Source organism: Palaemon carinicauda, chromosome 8, assembly GCF_036898095.1.
Source record: "Palaemon carinicauda isolate YSFRI2023 chromosome 8, ASM3689809v2, whole genome shotgun sequence".
NCBI classification, from domain to species: Eukaryota; Metazoa; Arthropoda; class Malacostraca; order Decapoda; family Palaemonidae; genus Palaemon; species Palaemon carinicauda.
The window spans coordinates 8,076,338-8,095,798 of NC_090732.1; the positions used below are offsets into that span (position 1 = coordinate 8,076,338).

Consider the following 19,461-nt stretch of genomic DNA (forward strand, 5'->3'; position numbering starts at 1 on the left):
GTTCATAAGCGAAAAGAGAAGCTGACAAAGTTTGTCTAGCTGCCTGATGGGCAGGGCTTGCTATGGTTCTTGCTACCACTATTCCCTTGGGACTTGAGGCTTGAGAAAATAACCTTGCAAGGGTAGACTCGCCACCCCATTGTGCGAGTGCTCCGAAGAGCTCTCCACTCCATGGGGAAACCAAGCCCAACTTCATACTGTAACTCTGAAGGATTGTTCCATGAAACTCTGTGTCTAACAAGAACTTGTTGTGCCAGGGTCACAATGATCGCAAGCAATCGGTAGTAAATCATATTGGTGGCAATAACCCTGAGGTTTTTCTTGGCGAGACCGCATGCACCACTTTAGGAGTTCGTTTCAGGTTTATATGGAGTTTAAACGAATGCCTGTAGTTGTGTAAACCACCTCAAGGAAGAGAGTTTCCTATGAAGCATAGTCTCACATGTAAGGGTATGTTGGCCCAGAACGCAAAGAACAACCACTAGGCAGGTTTGTTCGCTGGCAAGAATCGGTGAACGCTATCTGATACTAGCGATTACTGGTAGGCGTCTTGGAATGCTGGGAAGCGCTCGTGAAGGCCAGCGAGTATCAGTGAACGCCAGCGAGAATCGGCGAACACTATCTGACACTAATACTGGCAAGCGTCTGGAAATGTTGACAGGTGCTCGCGAAAAAGCGAACACTATCAGATACTAACAAACACTGATGAGGAGAGCATTCGTAAACATGCCATGGGTACTAAGGCGAACACGCAGACCTTCGTCAGGCAGAAAAGCTTGGCCACCCACCTCGCTAGAGCTCAGTGGATGGGTGTGCAACACAGCATGATTTCTCTGCGAAACTAAGGTCCTTGCAAAATACTCAAGCTCATCCTAACCTCCAACAGGGGATGGCAAGTAGCCTTGTGTCGCCCTCGGAAGACCACGAAAAGGGCTGTGCTGATCTTGAAGATTAGCTGTTTCTCCCTTGTAAGAGATTGAAACATGAGGCATAGGTCGCGAAGAGCTTGGCCTAAGACGCCCAATGTAGTTAATAACTCGAGTTATAGCCAACAAGTAGTTTTTCCCTCGTAAGAGGTTTAAACCATGAGATGCAGGTCCCAAAGGGCTTGGCCTCACAAAGCTCCATGAGCTTTGTTGTGCCTGTGGTCAATAGAGTAACTTAAAAGAATTATAGAGTCTTTTCTCCCATGAAAGGGGTGGAAACCATGAGGCACAGGTCCCAAAGCCGAAGGAAATGGCCTCACAAAGCTTAAGAGCTTTAATGTGCCCAAAAGGCATGATGTCAGCAACAACCTCGAGTTGAGACCTACGAGACTCGTCAATGGGAGAGGAGGCGGCAGCAAGTGGCCGGCTGTCATCCCCATCTGCAGCAAAGACCGTAGAGAGAAGTTGCAACAAGATGCGTTTTGCACCCCGACGGTATGGCGGCGATGAGTAGGAACTGCAAGCAGTCACTTAACTCTTCATCACAAAGGTCTGAAGAGCAAGAGCAGGGCATGGGCGAATTAAATTCCCGCTGGAAGAATTCCCAGAAAGGGGTAACCCTACAGTTAAATGCAGTCTCTCCCATGAACGGGAAAGGCGACCAACCTCTGTTACCGCTGTCCGAAATTCTCCCCCCATTAAGCGAGGAGGTTGCTGGTGGAAGGACACACTCTCTCGAAAGGGAAAGGTGCTCTACACTTTGTGGAGGGTAACTCCCTCAGACAGGAAAATTTTCCAATAATTAGAGGCTAACGTCCGGGCAGCACTCTCTGCTTCCTGTCAATGAGCTTAGCTGAGTTGAAGATCAACAGTGTTGACTGTGAAAAGTAGCAGAAGTTCGTTTCTGGGTTCATTCTGAAAGGGTTACCCGACAATATACTCCAAGAAGTTTGTCAGCAACTACTCATGCCCGCCGAAGCAGAGCGAACGTCGGCTCTACACTTTGTGGAGGGTAACTCTCCCTCAGACAGGAAAATTATCCAATAATTGGAGGCTCACCTCCAGGCAGCACACACTGCTTCCTGTCAACGAGCTGAGCTAAAGTTGAAGGTCGACACAGTGTTGCCTGTGAAAAGTAGCCGAAGTTAGTTTCTGGGTTCACTGTGAAAGGGTTACCCGACTATATACTCCAAGAAGTATTTGTTAGCAACTACTCACGCCCGCCGAAGCAGAGCGAACGTCGGCTCTTACACTTCGTGGAGGGTAACTCCCTCAGACAGGAAAATTATCCAATAATTGGAGGCTAACCTCCAGGCAGCGCACACTGCTTCCTGTCAACAAGCGGAGATAAAGTTGACGGTCAACATAAGTGTTGCCTGTGAAAAGTAGCCGGAGTTCATTTCTGGGTTCACTCTGAAAGGGTTACCCGACAATATACTCTAAGAAGTTTTTGTCAGCAACTACTCGCACCCGCCGAAGCAGAGCGAACGTCGGGCCGAGCAGAAGCTAACACCAATGACGTTCTGCTACCTTGCCTTTCATGGGAAACCTGTGATCCCCAATGAAGGCAGCCTGACAAAAGCTTTATCGGCTAGTTTCAGCTTCACTAAAATAAATGCCCGTACTCCATATAGTAAAGAGCGTTAGGTTTGTAATTTGCTCTGGAAAAAAACAGTAGTAACTTGACTGGGCAGGGAATAAAATTATGCTGTATTATACAACCTGGGGGGAGAATGGAGAGAGCAAACTCTTACTGTCCAATTTAGGTCTGTGAAAATTATTGAACTCCTATATATGATATGATTACTTGGAATTTTTTTTCTCATTATCGGATACTTGGAAGAATTTCATACTGTCAATCAAATTTAAATGCTCACACCATCCCTTATGAAAGTTGACGTCTGCCAAAGTACTGCTTTTGTACCTATATAAAACCTATATAATGCATTAAATAAAATGCCTATAAATATTAAACTTTAATGCTATACAAAAATAAGACCATACTGGAGAGGAAACTTGCAGTCTTGTTTTAAGCACTACATTCAAAATGCACTTTACTCTGAACATAAACAATATCACAAAGAAAGTTTCAATTGTCACATAAATAAAAAAATTTTATAAAGAAAAGAAAAACTTATTTCCTTTGTACTGTGGGGATACATGAGGAGAGTCAAGTACAGTGGTACTGTACACGAAATGAAAATGAAGGTATGACAAGGAAGTTCACAAATGCAAGGTATTTAAAGCACTACGACATCATCTGTTGGATCAATTTTCATTTTCTTGACAGGTTGTGTCCCTTCATCATCTGCTCTTCTTTTCTTGGGTTCATCATCATCTAGACATACCAAATCATTTTCTTCATCCATGACTGTTGTAGATGCTCCAGCTTCTGAAAGACATTTTTTTTTTTTCATAAACAAACCAAATTTTGGTTACTATTATGTTAACTATTTTTTTTAACTGTATTTAAAACCACTTTGAAAACAATTCATCTGTTAGATCCCAAAGGCACAAAACTTAAATTGAATCGTACTGAAAATCTCAATACATATTTACAAGGCCAAAATATGAAATAGTCATGATTAAATATACAGCACTGTAATAAAGAAATAATGTACATTTGTTCGGTAAGAGCTGCAACCTTTTAAAACTACTAATCAACACTGCAAAAAGGTATTAATAATAGGTGTAAGGCTTGTAACCTAGGTTGTGTGTTAGTGAATTGGAATTAATTGTAACTAGTTAGAATAACCAACTTGGAGCTAAAAAAAACAGTTTAAAATGGAAAGGACAAGGTTTTTTGCTAAAAAAAGTTATAAACTAAAATGCACTTGGATTATTAGTGTTTTTTCATAATGACAGTACTATTCCCATTGTTGGATTGTCCAAGTAACTACGTGTAAGTAATACCCTTCTCATCAGCTGTTCCTCTGAACAAAGATTCTATCGATCAATTCCTTAGTTGGAATAGAACTATCCTATCTTACTCTAGCCACAAAACTTGACATAAAATGGTCACCTCTGCAAACTCAACTTTCCCTTGTAAATGACTCTACTGACTAGGTACCCATTGAAAGTCTTTGTTCTCTTTGAATGGGACATTATTATTTACCATTACCCTTGATATTTCATTGCTCTCATCTCTGGTTTCATCTAAAGTGTCTCCAATTTAACAAACTTTCCTCTCCAAAACTGTCTAGGTATCTATCACATTCGTAGGGGTGGGGTATATAACCGACCCCTCATTTACTCTTAATATATCAAAATTCTTTGCTCAATTTATTATCCCACAACACTTAACATAATCAATGAATTTAAATAGAATAGTAGAAAAATCAACCCCACACCTAAACGACACTGGATTCATACCCACTTCCTGTTCATACTTTTCCCCCTTACTTCTCTGACACTTATCAGTTTTGTTTGCTCATGTTGATTTCCAGTCCTCTATTCTACAGTCACTTTCCACCTCACTCCATTACTTCAGATTTTTCTGTTAACACAAAGACCTCTACATACAAAGTTTCAAAAGAGAGCAGAAAAATAGTAAAGGCCTGTTTACTTTTGAGTGACATGCATTGATTTTTAACCTTTTCACTAAACCTAGCACTACATTTTACATTTAGTATTATGTGGTAATGACACTGTCTAATGAAATTTTCTGGTACCTCCTGCCATCATAATTCCAATAAAGGGTTTGTCCATTGTTATATATATATATATATATATATATATATATATATATATATATATATATATATATATATATATATATATATATATATATATATGTGTGTGTGTGTGAAGTAAAGATATTGTTCCTATGGTTTCATCATTATGATTATAGTGATTACTATCAAGTTGATTGCTATAGAAGAGTTTAAAAAACCTTATTTTTTCAACCTTTATTTAAATGAAAAATTAAAAGTAGCATACTGTACATTTCTTCTATTTCTATTAAGTAGATATAAAAATATATTAGTGAACCTATCTCAGCTTAAAATGACTAGGTTTAGTATTACCTTTTACTTTTAAATAAAGCTAAAATATATGCTCATATACAGTATATAATACAAAATAATTTGATTAAACTGATGGCATCTAATGCATCAAATTTATCACACTTAAACTAGAAAGAATGGTTTAACACAATGATCCCCGTACCTGCATCACCTGCAGTCTTAGCTGCATCTTCGGCATTTTTCTTTGCTTGTTCCTCTTGAGCTTTCTTCAACTCATCTGGGTTGCCAATCACTTCAAATTCTGCCCCTTCTTCTAATTTTTCACTGTAGGACAAGAAAAGTTGAATATTAGCAAAATAGTGATTAATAATTATCATAAAAAATGCATGCATTTTTAAAATACATTCAGCTACATTCCCCACAAAATCTCTAATTTATAAAAATGGAAAAAAAACTGCTTTACTAAGTAGAACCTATGACTTAATTGCAAAGGGGACACCACTTCTTATTTGCTTATGGCAAAGGAATACTTTGTCATTGCTTATAGACACACCTTATGTACTTTGGCAATGCTGATTGGATTTGAGAATAGGGTCTTATCAATGACACCAGTGTAGATAAGAGAGGAATCCACGTTCTTCATTACCCTTACATTGATAATACTGTACACTACATTCATTCATAGATTTTGTATTTTCAGACATGTATCATTATTGCATCAGGAATTGACAAAGTGTGTAACTGTTAGGAAAGAGTGGGAATGCATAGGAGTCTACAAAACACCTGCCATTGCCCATTCAACAGTGCTTAACTTGGCTTAATAAATGTCTTTTTCATATCAGTTGCCCATCCAATTTCCCCATGAGGTACTGCTACAAATGTAGGTAGGGATGGACTTGTATAGAACCTTGAGTTTTTGTTTCAATCTTCTGGCATAACTTTTGGTTAAATTTAATACCCATTTATACTTAAGGGCTTCTTCAGTTTTAAAACTTGGGCAACAAGTGTTAACAGTTTTTTTACTAATCATACCATGGTTTAAACACCAGGCATCAAATATGGAAGTTACTTTGGAGTTTCCCCTTTATGCAAATTCAAGGATTATAAGGATAGCCAAACTTGAAATAGTTAAAGCATTGTAAAGGTTTGTAAGTGAAGGGTTTGACAACTATCATGTAAATTTTGAGGTTTAAAAAAAAAAAAAGGTACTTTAGAGGCTTCAAGTCAGGATAATAAACGATGTGTTTGGAACCTCATGTACCTTCCATATTTCTTTTGGTGAAATATTTCATCACTTAAAGCATACAATTATATGATGGCCCTGAGGATATTCCATAAACACAATCCTCCCCATTCTATTAATAATGAGGGACAAACTGGACAGAAAGTCTAATACTATCCCCAGAAATAGCCCGCCCCTTGATTCCATACATCTGTTCTAAGCACCCAACAAAGATCGAGGTGAACTTACGTAGGTTTTATACTTGAAAGATTTAAACTGAAAGATTTAAATGGAAAAAAATCTCCAGTTGCGAGAACTCTCATCCACATGCATGACAAGAGAATTCCTTATTTTGAACTTTGTCAGTAACTTCAAAAGCAAATGACTTCTCTCCTCAGATGAAAAAGTCCAAAGGAAATGAAGCTACAATAATTCCCAAATATAACATCCTCTGAGATGTTCATTACATTCTTCTTGAAATATACCAGAGATTTCAATACCTGCCAATCATCTAGATCAGAGGATATTTTATCGCTATATTAAACTACCAAAAACATGAGCCATTATCTTCTTAGAAGCCCGAACTTTTCTCAAATCCAATCAGCATTGCCAAAGTAACTTCAAATCGAAAGAGGAATTGAATTGGCACATTTTTTTCTTGTACATAACTGAATATCCTTGAATCTTGATGAATAGAAACATAATTAGGTGTCCCTCAAATCTATGAAGAACATACAATTCTTCTTTTTCCTAAAAACTACTTATATTGTAATGTGAAGAAAGTTGAATGTGGTCACAATAGTGAACTATTTTACAATTAGGACATCTAAATTGCTTTTGGAGCAAGGAAAAAAAATGGAAAAGCCCTGAGACTCATTCATAACTTTTTCTATTACAGTAAGTCACCAACATACAAACAGGATGAGTTTTGGCAGAGAATATATGCTATATTACATGCGGGAAAAAAAATTCATGAACAATTGTATTGAATACATCACTGAAACAAGAGTGCAAGCATCCCTCCTACAACACAAGATGCAGGAAACAGAACATAAGGAAACAACTGACACGAAATTTGTAAATATATAGACTGAAGCTTTCAACTGGCATGGAGTCAGAGAAAGATTAAGTTTATGTGTAGGGGGAAGGGGGCAGAAAGATTTCTAATCAGAGAGGATATCTTGGTTTCCAAAGGTAAACAAACAAATCTTCATAGTAAAAGTTTCATGTCATCTCCCATACTAAATAAAAGGTGCAATTTTTTGCTGTTGGAGGCGTTGGGCTTATAGCATCTTGCTTTTCCACTTAGGGTTGTAACTGAACTTGTAATACTATTGCATGTAATTATAAACCTCCAGTATATAGAAATGAATAAAAAAAAAAAAAAAAATAAGCCCTTTATATCAACAACAAGTAGTTGCATAAATATACCACTTTGGAATATAATCATATATTACTCACCTTTGAACGATGTTGATTGTAAGTGTGTAATTTTGCAAGAAATCATCACAATTCAAGCGGGTGCCATCCATAATACCAAAGTCCTGAAAAAAAAGACAATACTGTACAGTTTTTGAAAATTTATGCACATCTGGAAATAAAGTTTAGGCAGTTAACTATAAATTAATTTCTAGTATCTTAGGCTTTGGTGAGACATAAAAATAACATTCATAGTTATATACAGTTACCCCAAATACAGAACGGCACTTTGATAGAAAAGGTAAAAAGCTAACATTAGGCCTATATGAAATCCTGAAAATTCCCCGTATCTATCTCCTAGACTTACACTTCCCCCATTATATAACTGGGTATACTATCCTCCATTTTCTATTAAACAACTCTAATTTCAAAAATTACTGGAATTATTTTTCATTTATGGATTTCAATTGCAATTCAACAACTATCGTCACCTGATCTTGCTACCTCTGGTGAGCTTACCAATGAATGTATTCAAATTATAACGGCTTTTGTATCAAATAAAATTATTTTAAAAGTAATGGATTCACCTTTTATTTTTAAATTTCCCTTGCATGATAATGACCAACAACTAATTTTTTTTATTTTATATTATTATAACTTATGTATTCGTGGTACTGTACATGCTATCGAGCTTAGCCACATAAGAAAATAACAGGAGTCACCATCTAAAGTTCTAAACCACTGATGGGTCTAATCATGTTTAACAGATTTAATCAATGGTTAGATTAAATAAAATACTTTATTATCATTTTGATATATTATCACCCTCTTAGGAGGCTATAGAAAACCTTGAAATTTCTCATTCAACAGCTTGTGAACCTCCTCCCCAAACCCTCAACTCCTATTAAAATAAAAAGAAGAGTATCTTTTGAATGGTATCACCTCAGTATGATGAGACTGCCTATTTAAAACCATTCTTTTAGGTTTTGTATATAAGTTATAATGCAGACAGACACCTGAACCTGTTTTCTTCCTTCTCTTTCTCTCTCTACCCTAGCAATATGCAGAAACCACAATACCATGAGAGAAAGAAATCATCTTGCACTGTCTTTTTCGTGTCTAGTTTATTCTATGCATCATGATATTAAACTAAAAAACCTGATAGAGTATTCCCATCACCTATTCTGCAGTACAGAATTTACATTGCATAATTCTTAACTTGCAATATATGGAACTTTATCAGTTATTACCTAAAGCAGTTATTCAAAATGCCAATCAAGGTACATTATTACCTATAAGAAACGTAGAGCTTCATTGTGTACCAAAGAGTAAAATGCATTTATAACAGAAAATAATGTAATGATAAAATAAATTACTTGATGCTTAACTGTAAATCCCATTGCTAAAATCTCTGGTATAAAGTGAATACTTCTCAACCTTTAAATAAAATAAAAAGCACTCTCTATGTCCTATACCTTCCTCGCTATAAAGCACCAAGTGCAGAAATGTTGCACAATTTTGTGATGTTGAGCCTGAGCTCTGTGATCTATGAAGATGAGAGAGAGATCTTAATTTAACACACACAAACACAATGTGGAATGACCTCCAGATAAGTATAAATACTATTAAAATCATGTTTATTTGTGTGAATTTACCTTTATGTTGTAATGCTGAATAACATGCTTTCCAGGTAATGGGAAAGTGGTAATAAAGCTAAATTCTTAAATCTTGATCATGGATAGACCAACTTCTAAAATCCCAAATTGTTATTACCTTTTCCAAATATATTGAAAAGGTCCGAGAATCAATATTTCCTCTTCAAAATACCTTTCAGAAATGACTGATAATCACCAACTAGCTACATGTAACAGGAAATGAAATTAAAAATGCTTCATTAAAACAGTGAATCTAAACTGCAATTTCACCCTTTACATTTTTACTGACCTACCAACTTTTTGGTCCACAAAAATCAAGTAAAAACCCAAGGAGAAAAATCATATACGGGCATTGTCTGAAATTATGCATACAGTACTAGAAATATCACTCAATAACACTGGGCATTGTAAAAATTATCATATTTTCTATGAACAGCTAAATAAAGTGCAAGTTCAATACCATTATATATATATATATATATATATATATATATATATATATATATATATTATATATATATATATATTATATATATATATATATTATATATATATATATATATATATATATATATATATATATATATATATATATTATATATATATATATATATATATATATATATATATATATATATATATATATATATATATATATAAAAGAAAAAAAAACAGGGAAATAGTTTGTTTCTAAGTTTGTTTCCATTTTTTTTTTTGGCCAACATACTTTTTTTTGGTCATGCACAAGTGAATTTCTGAATAATCTTTAAATTTGGTACCAATTGGTCCACATCAGAAAGGAGGGTAGACTATCAATCTCTTTCTCTAAGAACAATTCAATTTCATACTTTCCCCTCTTTTCTTAATGAGTTTTTCAAATGCTGGTTGGGTACCTTATCAAACATCTCAAAACTTTCAAACAGAAAGAACAGCTGATATTGATGGCTGACATTATGACCTTACAGCATTTATCAAATTACAGATGTATACAGTATTTTGTTTTGTTTTAAGGTTTGACTCTACATTCCTCTGGACTATTCATTACTATTTCAGCTAACAGTATTTCACTTCAAGTTATGACCATTTATTTTAGTTGACCAAAATCATAGTCATAATGTTGGGACTCACCCATACGGTGTGTTTTTTATTGAGAACTGAAAGTTCGACCTAGGTAAAGCTGATGAAGCTGCAAATCTAGGTTGGAAGAGACAAAAGGGAACAAGTAAAAGGTAGATAGCAATGCAGCTGGGGTTAAATGGAGTACGGAAAAAACATTAATACTGGGTATAATACACAGTTTTTAGAGAATATATACAGTAGAGCTTCCCTTCATTTACAAGTTTTATGCAAAGATAAAACCTAATGTTTGGACAAGCAAAAATTTAACCACGTCACTCCTCCAAATACAATACTGAGCTACTGTACTCTGATATCCAAGTGATTTCTTTGAACTTCCCCTGATATTCATATTGCTTCTTCTCGGGAAGCCTTTCAAGACATTTTTAATAAATAAATTCTATTACCAAAACTCAATTTTTTCCGTTACCAGACATCTCTCGAATCCAATAATTTATAAAGACAATTTTATATATTATATGGGGTTGTTCACTATTTGGTCGAGTCCAGCTTTTATTACAACACGCATGAAAATCTTTTCTCGAGTCAATTTAAAGTACCTCTGAGTTTTTACTTTTATGATTCTAAATACTGTTTACATACAGTACAGTAACACCACACCCCACATCATTAATGTTTACAAGAGGACCCAATGTAAATCGATTAAAGTGACTCATACGGTATGTTTCCCATATATGTACTAAACATGAAAAAGTGTTCACAACCAACTATCATTTTATTTAAACTAGATACAGTACTGTACCTACATTAATAGGCTTCCTGGTAAAGTACAGGACAGCACTTCAATTTTATTGTACAACGTACGAAACCAACATGAGGTCAGGTAGAACGGGTAAGATGGATTTTAATTTAGTAGTTAATGCTCAAGGATAAACAACGTAAATTCGGAACAGACGTAAAGAGGGGTATTACTGGTGTTCTTCAAATTTTATTTCCCTCATGAATAAAACCTTTAGCTATACTTAACTGGGGAAACGAAAGTCAAACTTATGGGTATTAAAAAGAAATGGCAGCACTTATCCATATACAGTACAATTGTGTATCAAGTTAATACTGTATAGCTTAACATGTTGGTTTTGCTCCTGTTAATAAATGTTACTTTTGTGGTTCTGCAACTACAATACATTTAGGGACAAAGACTTACCTTCAAAAACTTATCATTATTTCCTTCTGTCTCTCCTTCTTCTGATGAAATTAATATGGTGCCTTTGCCATCTGATATCTCAACATCTGGAGCAACCATATTTAACGCTACTTTAAGTATCCTTTCTTCAAGTGTCTTGACTGTAGTCTTTTCCACATTCAATCGAACACACACTTCTGGCTTTTCTGAGCATACATAGCATTTTTTATTTGGTTTGTCTAAGACACAAGGAACCAAGAGACGTTTTCTTGGATTAGGGCGCCTATTTAAATACACCTGTAATTGGCAAAGAAAAAAATAAATGAATTCAGTTAAGACAAGGTTTAAATAAAATACAGTACAGAACGATATAGTTTGTCATCATAGAAACTATCCTCATTCAATGTTTCTCGTGGATTTGTAAACAAAAAATAAAATTACACATATCTGTAATTTTAATATCCACAAAGCCTGAGCTCCTCGACCTTAAAATGAAAATTAAAAATGCCTGAACTAATTTCTCTGTAAATACAGTTAAAACAAAACAAAAAGATAATAAAAAAGCTAAAACAGTGTAAGATGAAAGTTTAGCCTTATTCATGAATGAAGTACGCATCACAATATGAATATGACAAATTCGTAGATAATTTGTATTTTTCCTAACTATACAAACCTTAGCTATTTACATGGGGTAATTACTTTGGCGACAGCCGATGACGAGCCATAAAGTTTTAACGAGGGTTTCCTACCCCACCGCTAGTTAGAGGGAGGGTAGGGAGGGGTAGCTAGCTACCCCTCCCCCCTCACACACACACACCGATGAAGATCCACTTTACTTAGAGGTAGGACTTACCTTGGGGGACAGGGCTGGCGGGCACTTAACTGTAAATAGCTAAGGTTTGTATCGTTAGGAAAAATACAAATTATCTACGAATTTGTCATTTGTTCCGTAACTGAATACAAACCCACGCTATTTACATGGGATGACTCAATCCTTAGGAAGGGAGGTAAGTCCCCTGCCATACTGGCTTTGGCTTGCCCGGGGGCTCCTAACCCGAGTCCATAAAGGAACTCAAGCGTTGGGGCCCCTGCGCCTCGCAGACAGCTGAGGGGCTGCTGCGGCCTACGTAAGTCGTGTGTGAAGGTGAGCAGTGACATGTCCTAGGAAGTTGGCCTGGAGTTCTTTAGAGGGAAATCTAGGCTAGGACTACCCAATACCACCTCGTCAGGGTATGGGGACATGACAGTATTATAACTTAATACTAGGAACACAAGGGAGCATGGCTTACCTGCAGAGGTTCGAGGTTAGCTGTGCTAAGGACCCAGGATGCTGTTTTTCTCCAAGGGCGGAGAGGATGAAGAAAAGAAATTGGCCAGACAGATCTTTTCATTCACACAGACTAAAACCGGGTAACAATGCCCTCAACCCTCTGCTACTTGTCCAATTAGGAGCCTGAGGTTAGACCAACTGTTGTGCAGCCACCACAGGGCCGATAGAAAACGTATCGAGCCTTCTGTGTGTCACGTCTTGCAGGTAGTGGCCCGTGAAGGTGGTCCGACGCTTCCACACCCCAGCTTGCAGGACCTGCGTCACCAAAAAGTTCTTCTTGAAGGCCAGGGACGTAGCAACGCCCCTGACATCATGCGCCCTAGGGCACCGTGATGGAGGAGGGTCAGAACTCAAGGCCAGGTAGATCACCTTGCGGATCCAGGCCAAGATGGTATTCCTGGTGACCCTCCTCTTCGTTTCCCCAGTGCTGACGAACAAGTTCCGCACCTGGGGGCGGGCTGCAGCTGTTCTTTTGAGATACAACCTCAGACTCCTGACTGGGCACAGTAGGAGATGGTCTGGGTCATCTGTTACAGAACGAACACTTGAGACCTGGAAAGAGTCGAACCTAGGGTCCTGCACTCCCGGGTTCTGAGTCTTAGCAACAAACTTAGGGACGAAGCCGAACGTTACCTCTCCCCATCCCCTTGAATGGGCGACGTCGTAGGAGAGGCCATGCAGTTCACCGACTCGCTTGGCCGAGGCCAGAGCTAGCAGGAACACCGTCTTCCAGGTAAGGTGGCGATCAGAAGCCTGGCGTAATGGTTCGTACGGAGGCCTCTTAAGAGACCTGAGGACCCGAACCACGTTCCAAGGAGGAGGTCTCACTTCCGACTGAGGGCAGGTAAGTTCGTAACTCCGTATGAGATGAGAAGAGACAGTTCCAGCGAGGAGGAAATGTCCATTCCTTTGAGCCTGAAGGCAAGACTTAAGGCTGAGCGACAGCCTTTCACTGCCGAGACTGAAAGGCGCATTTCTTCCCGCAGATACACAAGGAACTCCGCTATTGTTGGTAAAGTGGCATCGAGGGGAGAAATACCCCTTCCACGGCACCAACCACAGAAAACTCTCCACTTCACCTGGTAGACTCCTGCGGATGACCTGCGCAGGTGGCCAGACATCCTTTCCGCAACTTGTTGCGAAAATCCTCTCTTTTTGAGGAAATGCTGGATAGTCTCCAGGCGTGAAGTCGAAGCGAAGCTACGGCTTTGTGAAAGATGTTGGATTGTGGTTGTTTGAGTAGCTCGTGACGTGGAGGGAGTTCCCTCGGGATCTCCGTGAGAAGCTGCAGAAGGTCCGGAAACCACTCTGCGTGATACCATAGCGGAGCTATCAGGGTCATCGAAAGGTTGACCGATGTTCTGGTCTTGTTGAGGACCCTCCTCATCAGACAGAACGGGGGAAAGGCATAGACGTCGACGTTGTCCCACCGTTGTTGGAAGGCATCTTGCCAGAGGGCCTTGGGGTCCGGGACTGGGGAGCAGTACAGCGGAAGCTTGGTGTTCAACGCTGTAGCGAACAGGTCCACAGTGGGGGAACCCCACAAAGTCAGGACTTTGTTGGCTATCCGAGGATCCAAAGACTCACTATCTGCGTCGCTCTGCTCAGACTGTTGGCGAGCACATTCCTCTTGCCTGGAATGAAGCGAGCCACAAGTGATATCGAGTGGGCTTCGGACCATCTCAGGATCTCTACTGCAAGATGGGACAGCTGTTCCGAAAAGGTACCTCCCTGCTTGCTGATGTAAGCCACCACCGTAGTGTTGTCGCTCATCACCACTACGGAGTGGCCCGCCAGGACTTGGTGGAACTTTTGAAGGGCCAGGAAAACGGCCTTCATCTCTAGCAGGTTTATGTGAAGGTACTTTTCTGATTCTGACCACAGGCCTGAGGCCCTGTGGTTCAGAACATGGGCACCCCACCCCTTGTTTGATGCGTCCGAAAACAGCATCAAATCCGGGGTAGAGACGAGAAGATCCACTCCCTTTCGCAGGTTCTCGTCTGCCACCCACCATCTGAGGTCCGCTCGTTCCGCAGATCCCTTGGGGATCAGGATGTCCGGGGAGTCGAATCCTTGACTCTACCGAGACTTGAGTCGCCACTGAAGGGATTTCATCCTGAGACGACTGTTGGGGACGAGGAGGGTCAGGGAGGAGAGATGGCCGAGGAGACGAAGCCACGACTGGGCTGAGAGTTCTTCTCGATTGAGGAAAGGTTTCGCAACCTTCCTCAGCCTTGCTATCCTTTCGTCTGATGGGAAGGCTTTGTGGAGATTGGTGTCTATGATCATGCCTAGATACACCAGCTTCTGAGAGGGCTGCAGAGAGGACTTCTCGAGGTTTACCACGATTCCCAGATCCCGACAAACTTCGAGGAGCTTGTCTCGGTGGCGAAGAAGGGATGCCTCCGAGTCTGCCAGGATCAGCCAGTCGTCCAGGTAACGGAGGAGACGGATGCCGATCCTGTGAGCCCAAGAAGAGATGATGGTGAAGACTCTGGTGAACACCTGAGGGGCTGTGGAGAGACCGAAACACAGCACCTTGAACCGGTAGATCTTGTTGTCTAGGCAAAATCTCAGTTACTTACTTGAAGACGGATGGATTGGGATCTGGAAGTACGCGTCCTTCAGATCCAGTGTGCACATGAAGTCTCGTGGTCTCACTGCAAGTCTGACCGTGTCTGCTGTCTCCATACTGAACGGGGTCTGCTTGACAAACCCGTTCAGTGTCGAGAGGTCGATGACTGGTCTCCAGCCTCCAGACGCCTTTCTCACAAGAAAGAGTCGACTGTAAAAGCCTGGGGACCCGTCCACGATCTCCTGGAGAGCGTCCTTCTCCCATGGTCTGGACTTCGGCCCGAAGGGCCTGCCCTTTTGCCGATCCCATGGCAAAAGAGTTCAACGACACTGGATTCGCTGTCAGGGGAGGGAGAGATGCTGTGAACAGGACGCGATACCCTAGAGATATCACGGAGACCGTCCAAACATCCGCCCCGAGTTGCTTCCACCTTGCTGTGCAACTCTGCAGGCATCCCCCCACTGGTGGACACGCGGGGGGAATGCCAACCCTAGCGCTTCCGGCCTCGGCCGGAGCCTCTAGGGTTCTTGCCTCCCCTGGAGGACTTTTTTCCCCTCCTGCCCTTGGTAGGAAAGGGCTTAGACACCTTGGACTTCGCTGCTACGGTATTCTTCTTCGTATCCTTGACGGGACGGGGCTGCTGAACCACCGGGGGCTTATAGGGCCTCGATGTAAGGGCCCTATGGATGAGGGAATCCTGGTTGGATTTCCTCCACCTCTCGGCAGAGAGCTCCACATCCTTAGGCTCAAACAAGCTCTTACTGAGGACGGAAGAGTGTCTGAGCCTGCTCGACTTGGCACTGGGAACCTTATGGTGGAACCTCTCGACAACAGCGTCCCTGCGTTTGAGGATCATGTTGGCCCACAAGCTCGAGACTTGGTGGGACAGGAACTGGATGGTCCGAGTACCCGAGAGGAGAAAAGTTTCCATTGCCTTCCTGGTGCTTTCCTTGGAGAGATCCTCGGAACGCACCGGGATGCCCAGAGACCCCAGCCAGATGTCAAGCCATGAAGTGGCTTGCATAGCGCACTTGATGACCTTCTCCTGGCTCTGGATCTCAGTGGCTGAGAAGGATACGTGCCGGTTGGAGAGCCTTTCGAGAGGGGCTCCCCCTGTGAGCCCTTCCATGGAATGATGTAAGGGAAGGCTCAGCGCAGACTCCTCAAGGACTTCAAAGTACCTCCTCTGATGGACACGAGGAGGAGGGAGGAGCTTACTTCCGGCACTGGATCTACTGGAGGAGGCAAGCTCCGCGAGCTGGCCCTCGATCTTGTCTCTGGCGCTCTTCATCCCCTGGGACCAGGGCAAAGCTGCGCTGGCTCTAGAGGGCTTCTGAGTGCCAAAGATGCGATCCAGGACCGTGTCTTTACCCTCACGAGGTGGGACCTCAGGGTCTGGAATCCCATTAAGGTTCCTCATGAGAGTCAGGACCTGCCAGAACGCGTGCTCTGACTCCTGGGGCTCTCCTCCAGACGGACTTGCAGCGAGGTCTCCGGACCCCAGAGGCTCTTCCTGGGGGGAACGTGGGCATCCTCTACGGCTCTGGGCTGTTCCTGTCTGATCCTAGAAGACAATTTTGGAATCGTCTTAGAATCCTTAGGTTCCCTCCTGGGAGGGATGCAGGACTCTAAAAGCAAAGGGGGCAAGTCCTTCTCCACCTCGGGACGAGGAGACCTCTCAGGAAGAGGAGGAACATCCACCATTGGTGCGATGGGGGAGTATTCCTGCTCAACCGACTCCCCTGAGGAGGGGTAATCCTCCTCTGCAGGGGAGGGCGAGAAGGTCTGAGGGGGAGAAGGATCCTTGCGCAAGGATCTACGCGGGGACAGCACAGGCCTCGGAGGAGGATCCACGGGAGAAACTCCTCTCTTCCTTTTCAGGGGGGAGGAAGCTGCCGCTGGATCGTGACCCGAATCAGAGAGTGTTGGCTTCCGCACGAGAGCTCTGAGTAGGGTGTCGAACCAGGGCTGCTGACTGACAGCAGCGCTGTCAGACACTCCCTCTAAAGGGAAAGGAATCGACGGATCCCTAGGAGTCGTCGACACACGAGGGTTCGCCTGTCGGGCTGTAAGAGAAGAATCCCTTGACCAGTCAGAGGAGCGTTCCCCCTCTGGCGAGCGCGCTGGTCTGCGCTTGCGGGAAGGGGAACGCGACACAGAAGAAACCGCCTACCGGCGATCGCGCTGGGGCTCGTAAACTGGGCCCAGATCAGGATCGCGAGTGAGAGAAGGGCTCGAAGCTGGAAAATCGCGCGCGCCTACGCGTGGGCGGGGGCGCGAAGGAGGATGGTCAGGAGCGACGGTGCGATGGCGCGCAGGAGCCAGAGCGGGAGCGTGGCCGGGGGGGCACGGAAGCCTGAGCGGGAACATGCCCGCGAGCATAAGTGGGCGATGGCGTGGGCGTGCGGCGAGCTGGAACAGGAGGCGGCCGAACGCGCGGGCGCGCAGTGATTTGGTGCAGCAGGGCGAGAGATAACAGGAGCCCCCGAACGAGTGTCCGGTAGGACTGGCCGAGGGAGCGATAGTGCGGGAGCAGGGTCGCGAGCGACCTGAGAACGAGAGGTCTGATGACGGTCCGGCTGGACCGGTTTACTCGCCTGAGCAAACACTAGGAGCGCTGGCGATCGTGAGCGCGTATCAGGAACAGGTCGCGTCGGGGTTCGCGAGGTTCGAGCCGTGTGAGGGCGTTCCGGAGTGAGTTGCGCCACCACCGCTGTCTTAAAGGTAGGCACGGGCTGTGAAGCAGGAACAGGGGGCGATTGAGGAGCGTCGAGCGCGATCGTAGCATTATCAGATTCGCGCGGTTCCAGAGGCGGCCGTGAGCGCCCGTGCGCTGGCTTGGCAACTTCTGGGGCGACGGGCGATTGGGGCGCGTCAAGCGAGATCGTAGCATTAAGAGATTCGCGCGGTTCCAGAGGCGGCCGTGAGCGCCCGTGCCCTGGCTTGGCAACTTCTGGGGCGACGGGCGATTGGGGCGCGTCAAGCGAGATCGTAGCATTAAGAGATTCGCGCGGTTCCAGAGGCGGCCGTGAGCGCCCGTGCCCTGGCTTGGCAACTTCTGGGGCGACGGGCGATTGGGGCGCGTCAAGCGAGATCGTAGCATTAAGAGATTCGCGCGGTTCCAGAGGCGGCCGTGAGCGCCCGTGCCCTGGCTTGGCAACTTCTGGGGCGACGGGCGATTGGGGCGCGTCAAGCGAGATCGTAGCATTAAGAGATTCGCGCGGTTCCAGAGGCGGCCGTGAGCGCCCGTGCCCTGGCTTGGCAACTTCTGGGGCGACGGGCGATTGGGGCGCGTCAAGCGAGATCGTAGCATTAAGAGATTCGCGCGGTTCCAGAGGCGGCCGTGAGCGCCCGTGCCCTGGCTTGGCAACTTCTGGGGCGACGGGCGATTGGGGCGCGTCAAGCGAGATCGTAGCATTAAGAGATTCGCGCGGTTCCAGAGGCGGCCGTGAGCGCCCGTGCCCTGGCTTGGCAACTTCTGGGGCGACGGGCGATTGGGGCGCGTCAAGCGAGATCGTAGCATTAAGAGATTCGCGCGGTTCCAGAGGCGGCCGTGAGCGCCCGTGCGCTGGCTTGGCAACTTCTGGGGCGACGGGCGATTGGGGCGCGTCAAGCGAGATCGTAGCATTAAGAGATTCGCGCGGTTCCAGAGGCGGCCGTGAGCGCCCGTGCGCCGGCTTGGCAACTTCTGGGGCGACGGGCGATTGGGGCGCGTCAAGCGAGATCGTAGCATTAAGAGATTCGCGCGGTTCCAGAGGCGGCCGTGAGCGCCCGTGCGCCGGCTTGGCAACTTCTGGGGCGACGGGCGATTGGGGCGCGTCAAGCGAGATCGTAGCATTAAGAGATTCGCGCGGTTCCAGAGGCGGCCGTGAGCGCCCGTGCGCCGGCTTGGCAACTTCTGGGGCGACGGGCGATTGGGGCGCGTCAAGCGAGATCGTAGCATTAAGAGATTCGCGCGGTTCCAGAGGCGGCCGTGAGCGCCCGTGCGCCGGCTTGGCAACTTCTGGGGCGACGGGCGATTGGGGCGCGTCAAGCGAGATCGTAGCATTAAGAGATTCGCGCGGTTCCAGAGGCGGCCGTGAGCGCCCGTGCGCCGGCTTGGCAACTTC

At 43.8% G+C, this 19,461-nt stretch overlaps 1 protein-coding gene across 2 annotated transcripts in view; it reads right to left on the reverse strand.

Moving 5' to 3' along the window:
- Positions 1 to 2,889: 2,889 nt before the first annotated feature.
- The window catches only part of Uba2 (Ubiquitin-like activating enzyme 2), a 59,143-nt gene continuing 42,571 nt past the window's right edge, over positions 2,890 to 19,461 (reverse strand). Inside the window, exons 10-13 of one of the 2 annotated variants that reach the window (XM_068378441.1) lie at positions 11,469 to 11,744; positions 7,575 to 7,657; positions 5,094 to 5,215; positions 2,890 to 3,315 (exon numbers count right to left, since the gene is read on the reverse strand). In XM_068378441.1, the coding sequence (XP_068234542.1) occupies positions 3,167 to 3,315; positions 5,094 to 5,215; positions 7,575 to 7,657; positions 11,469 to 11,744 (630 nt within the window). In that variant the 3' untranslated portion in view covers positions 2,890 to 3,166. Of the gene's footprint in view, positions 3,319 to 5,093; positions 5,216 to 7,574; positions 7,658 to 11,468; positions 11,745 to 19,461 lie in introns of both variants that reach the window. The other variant, XM_068378440.1, reaches the window with a different exon arrangement.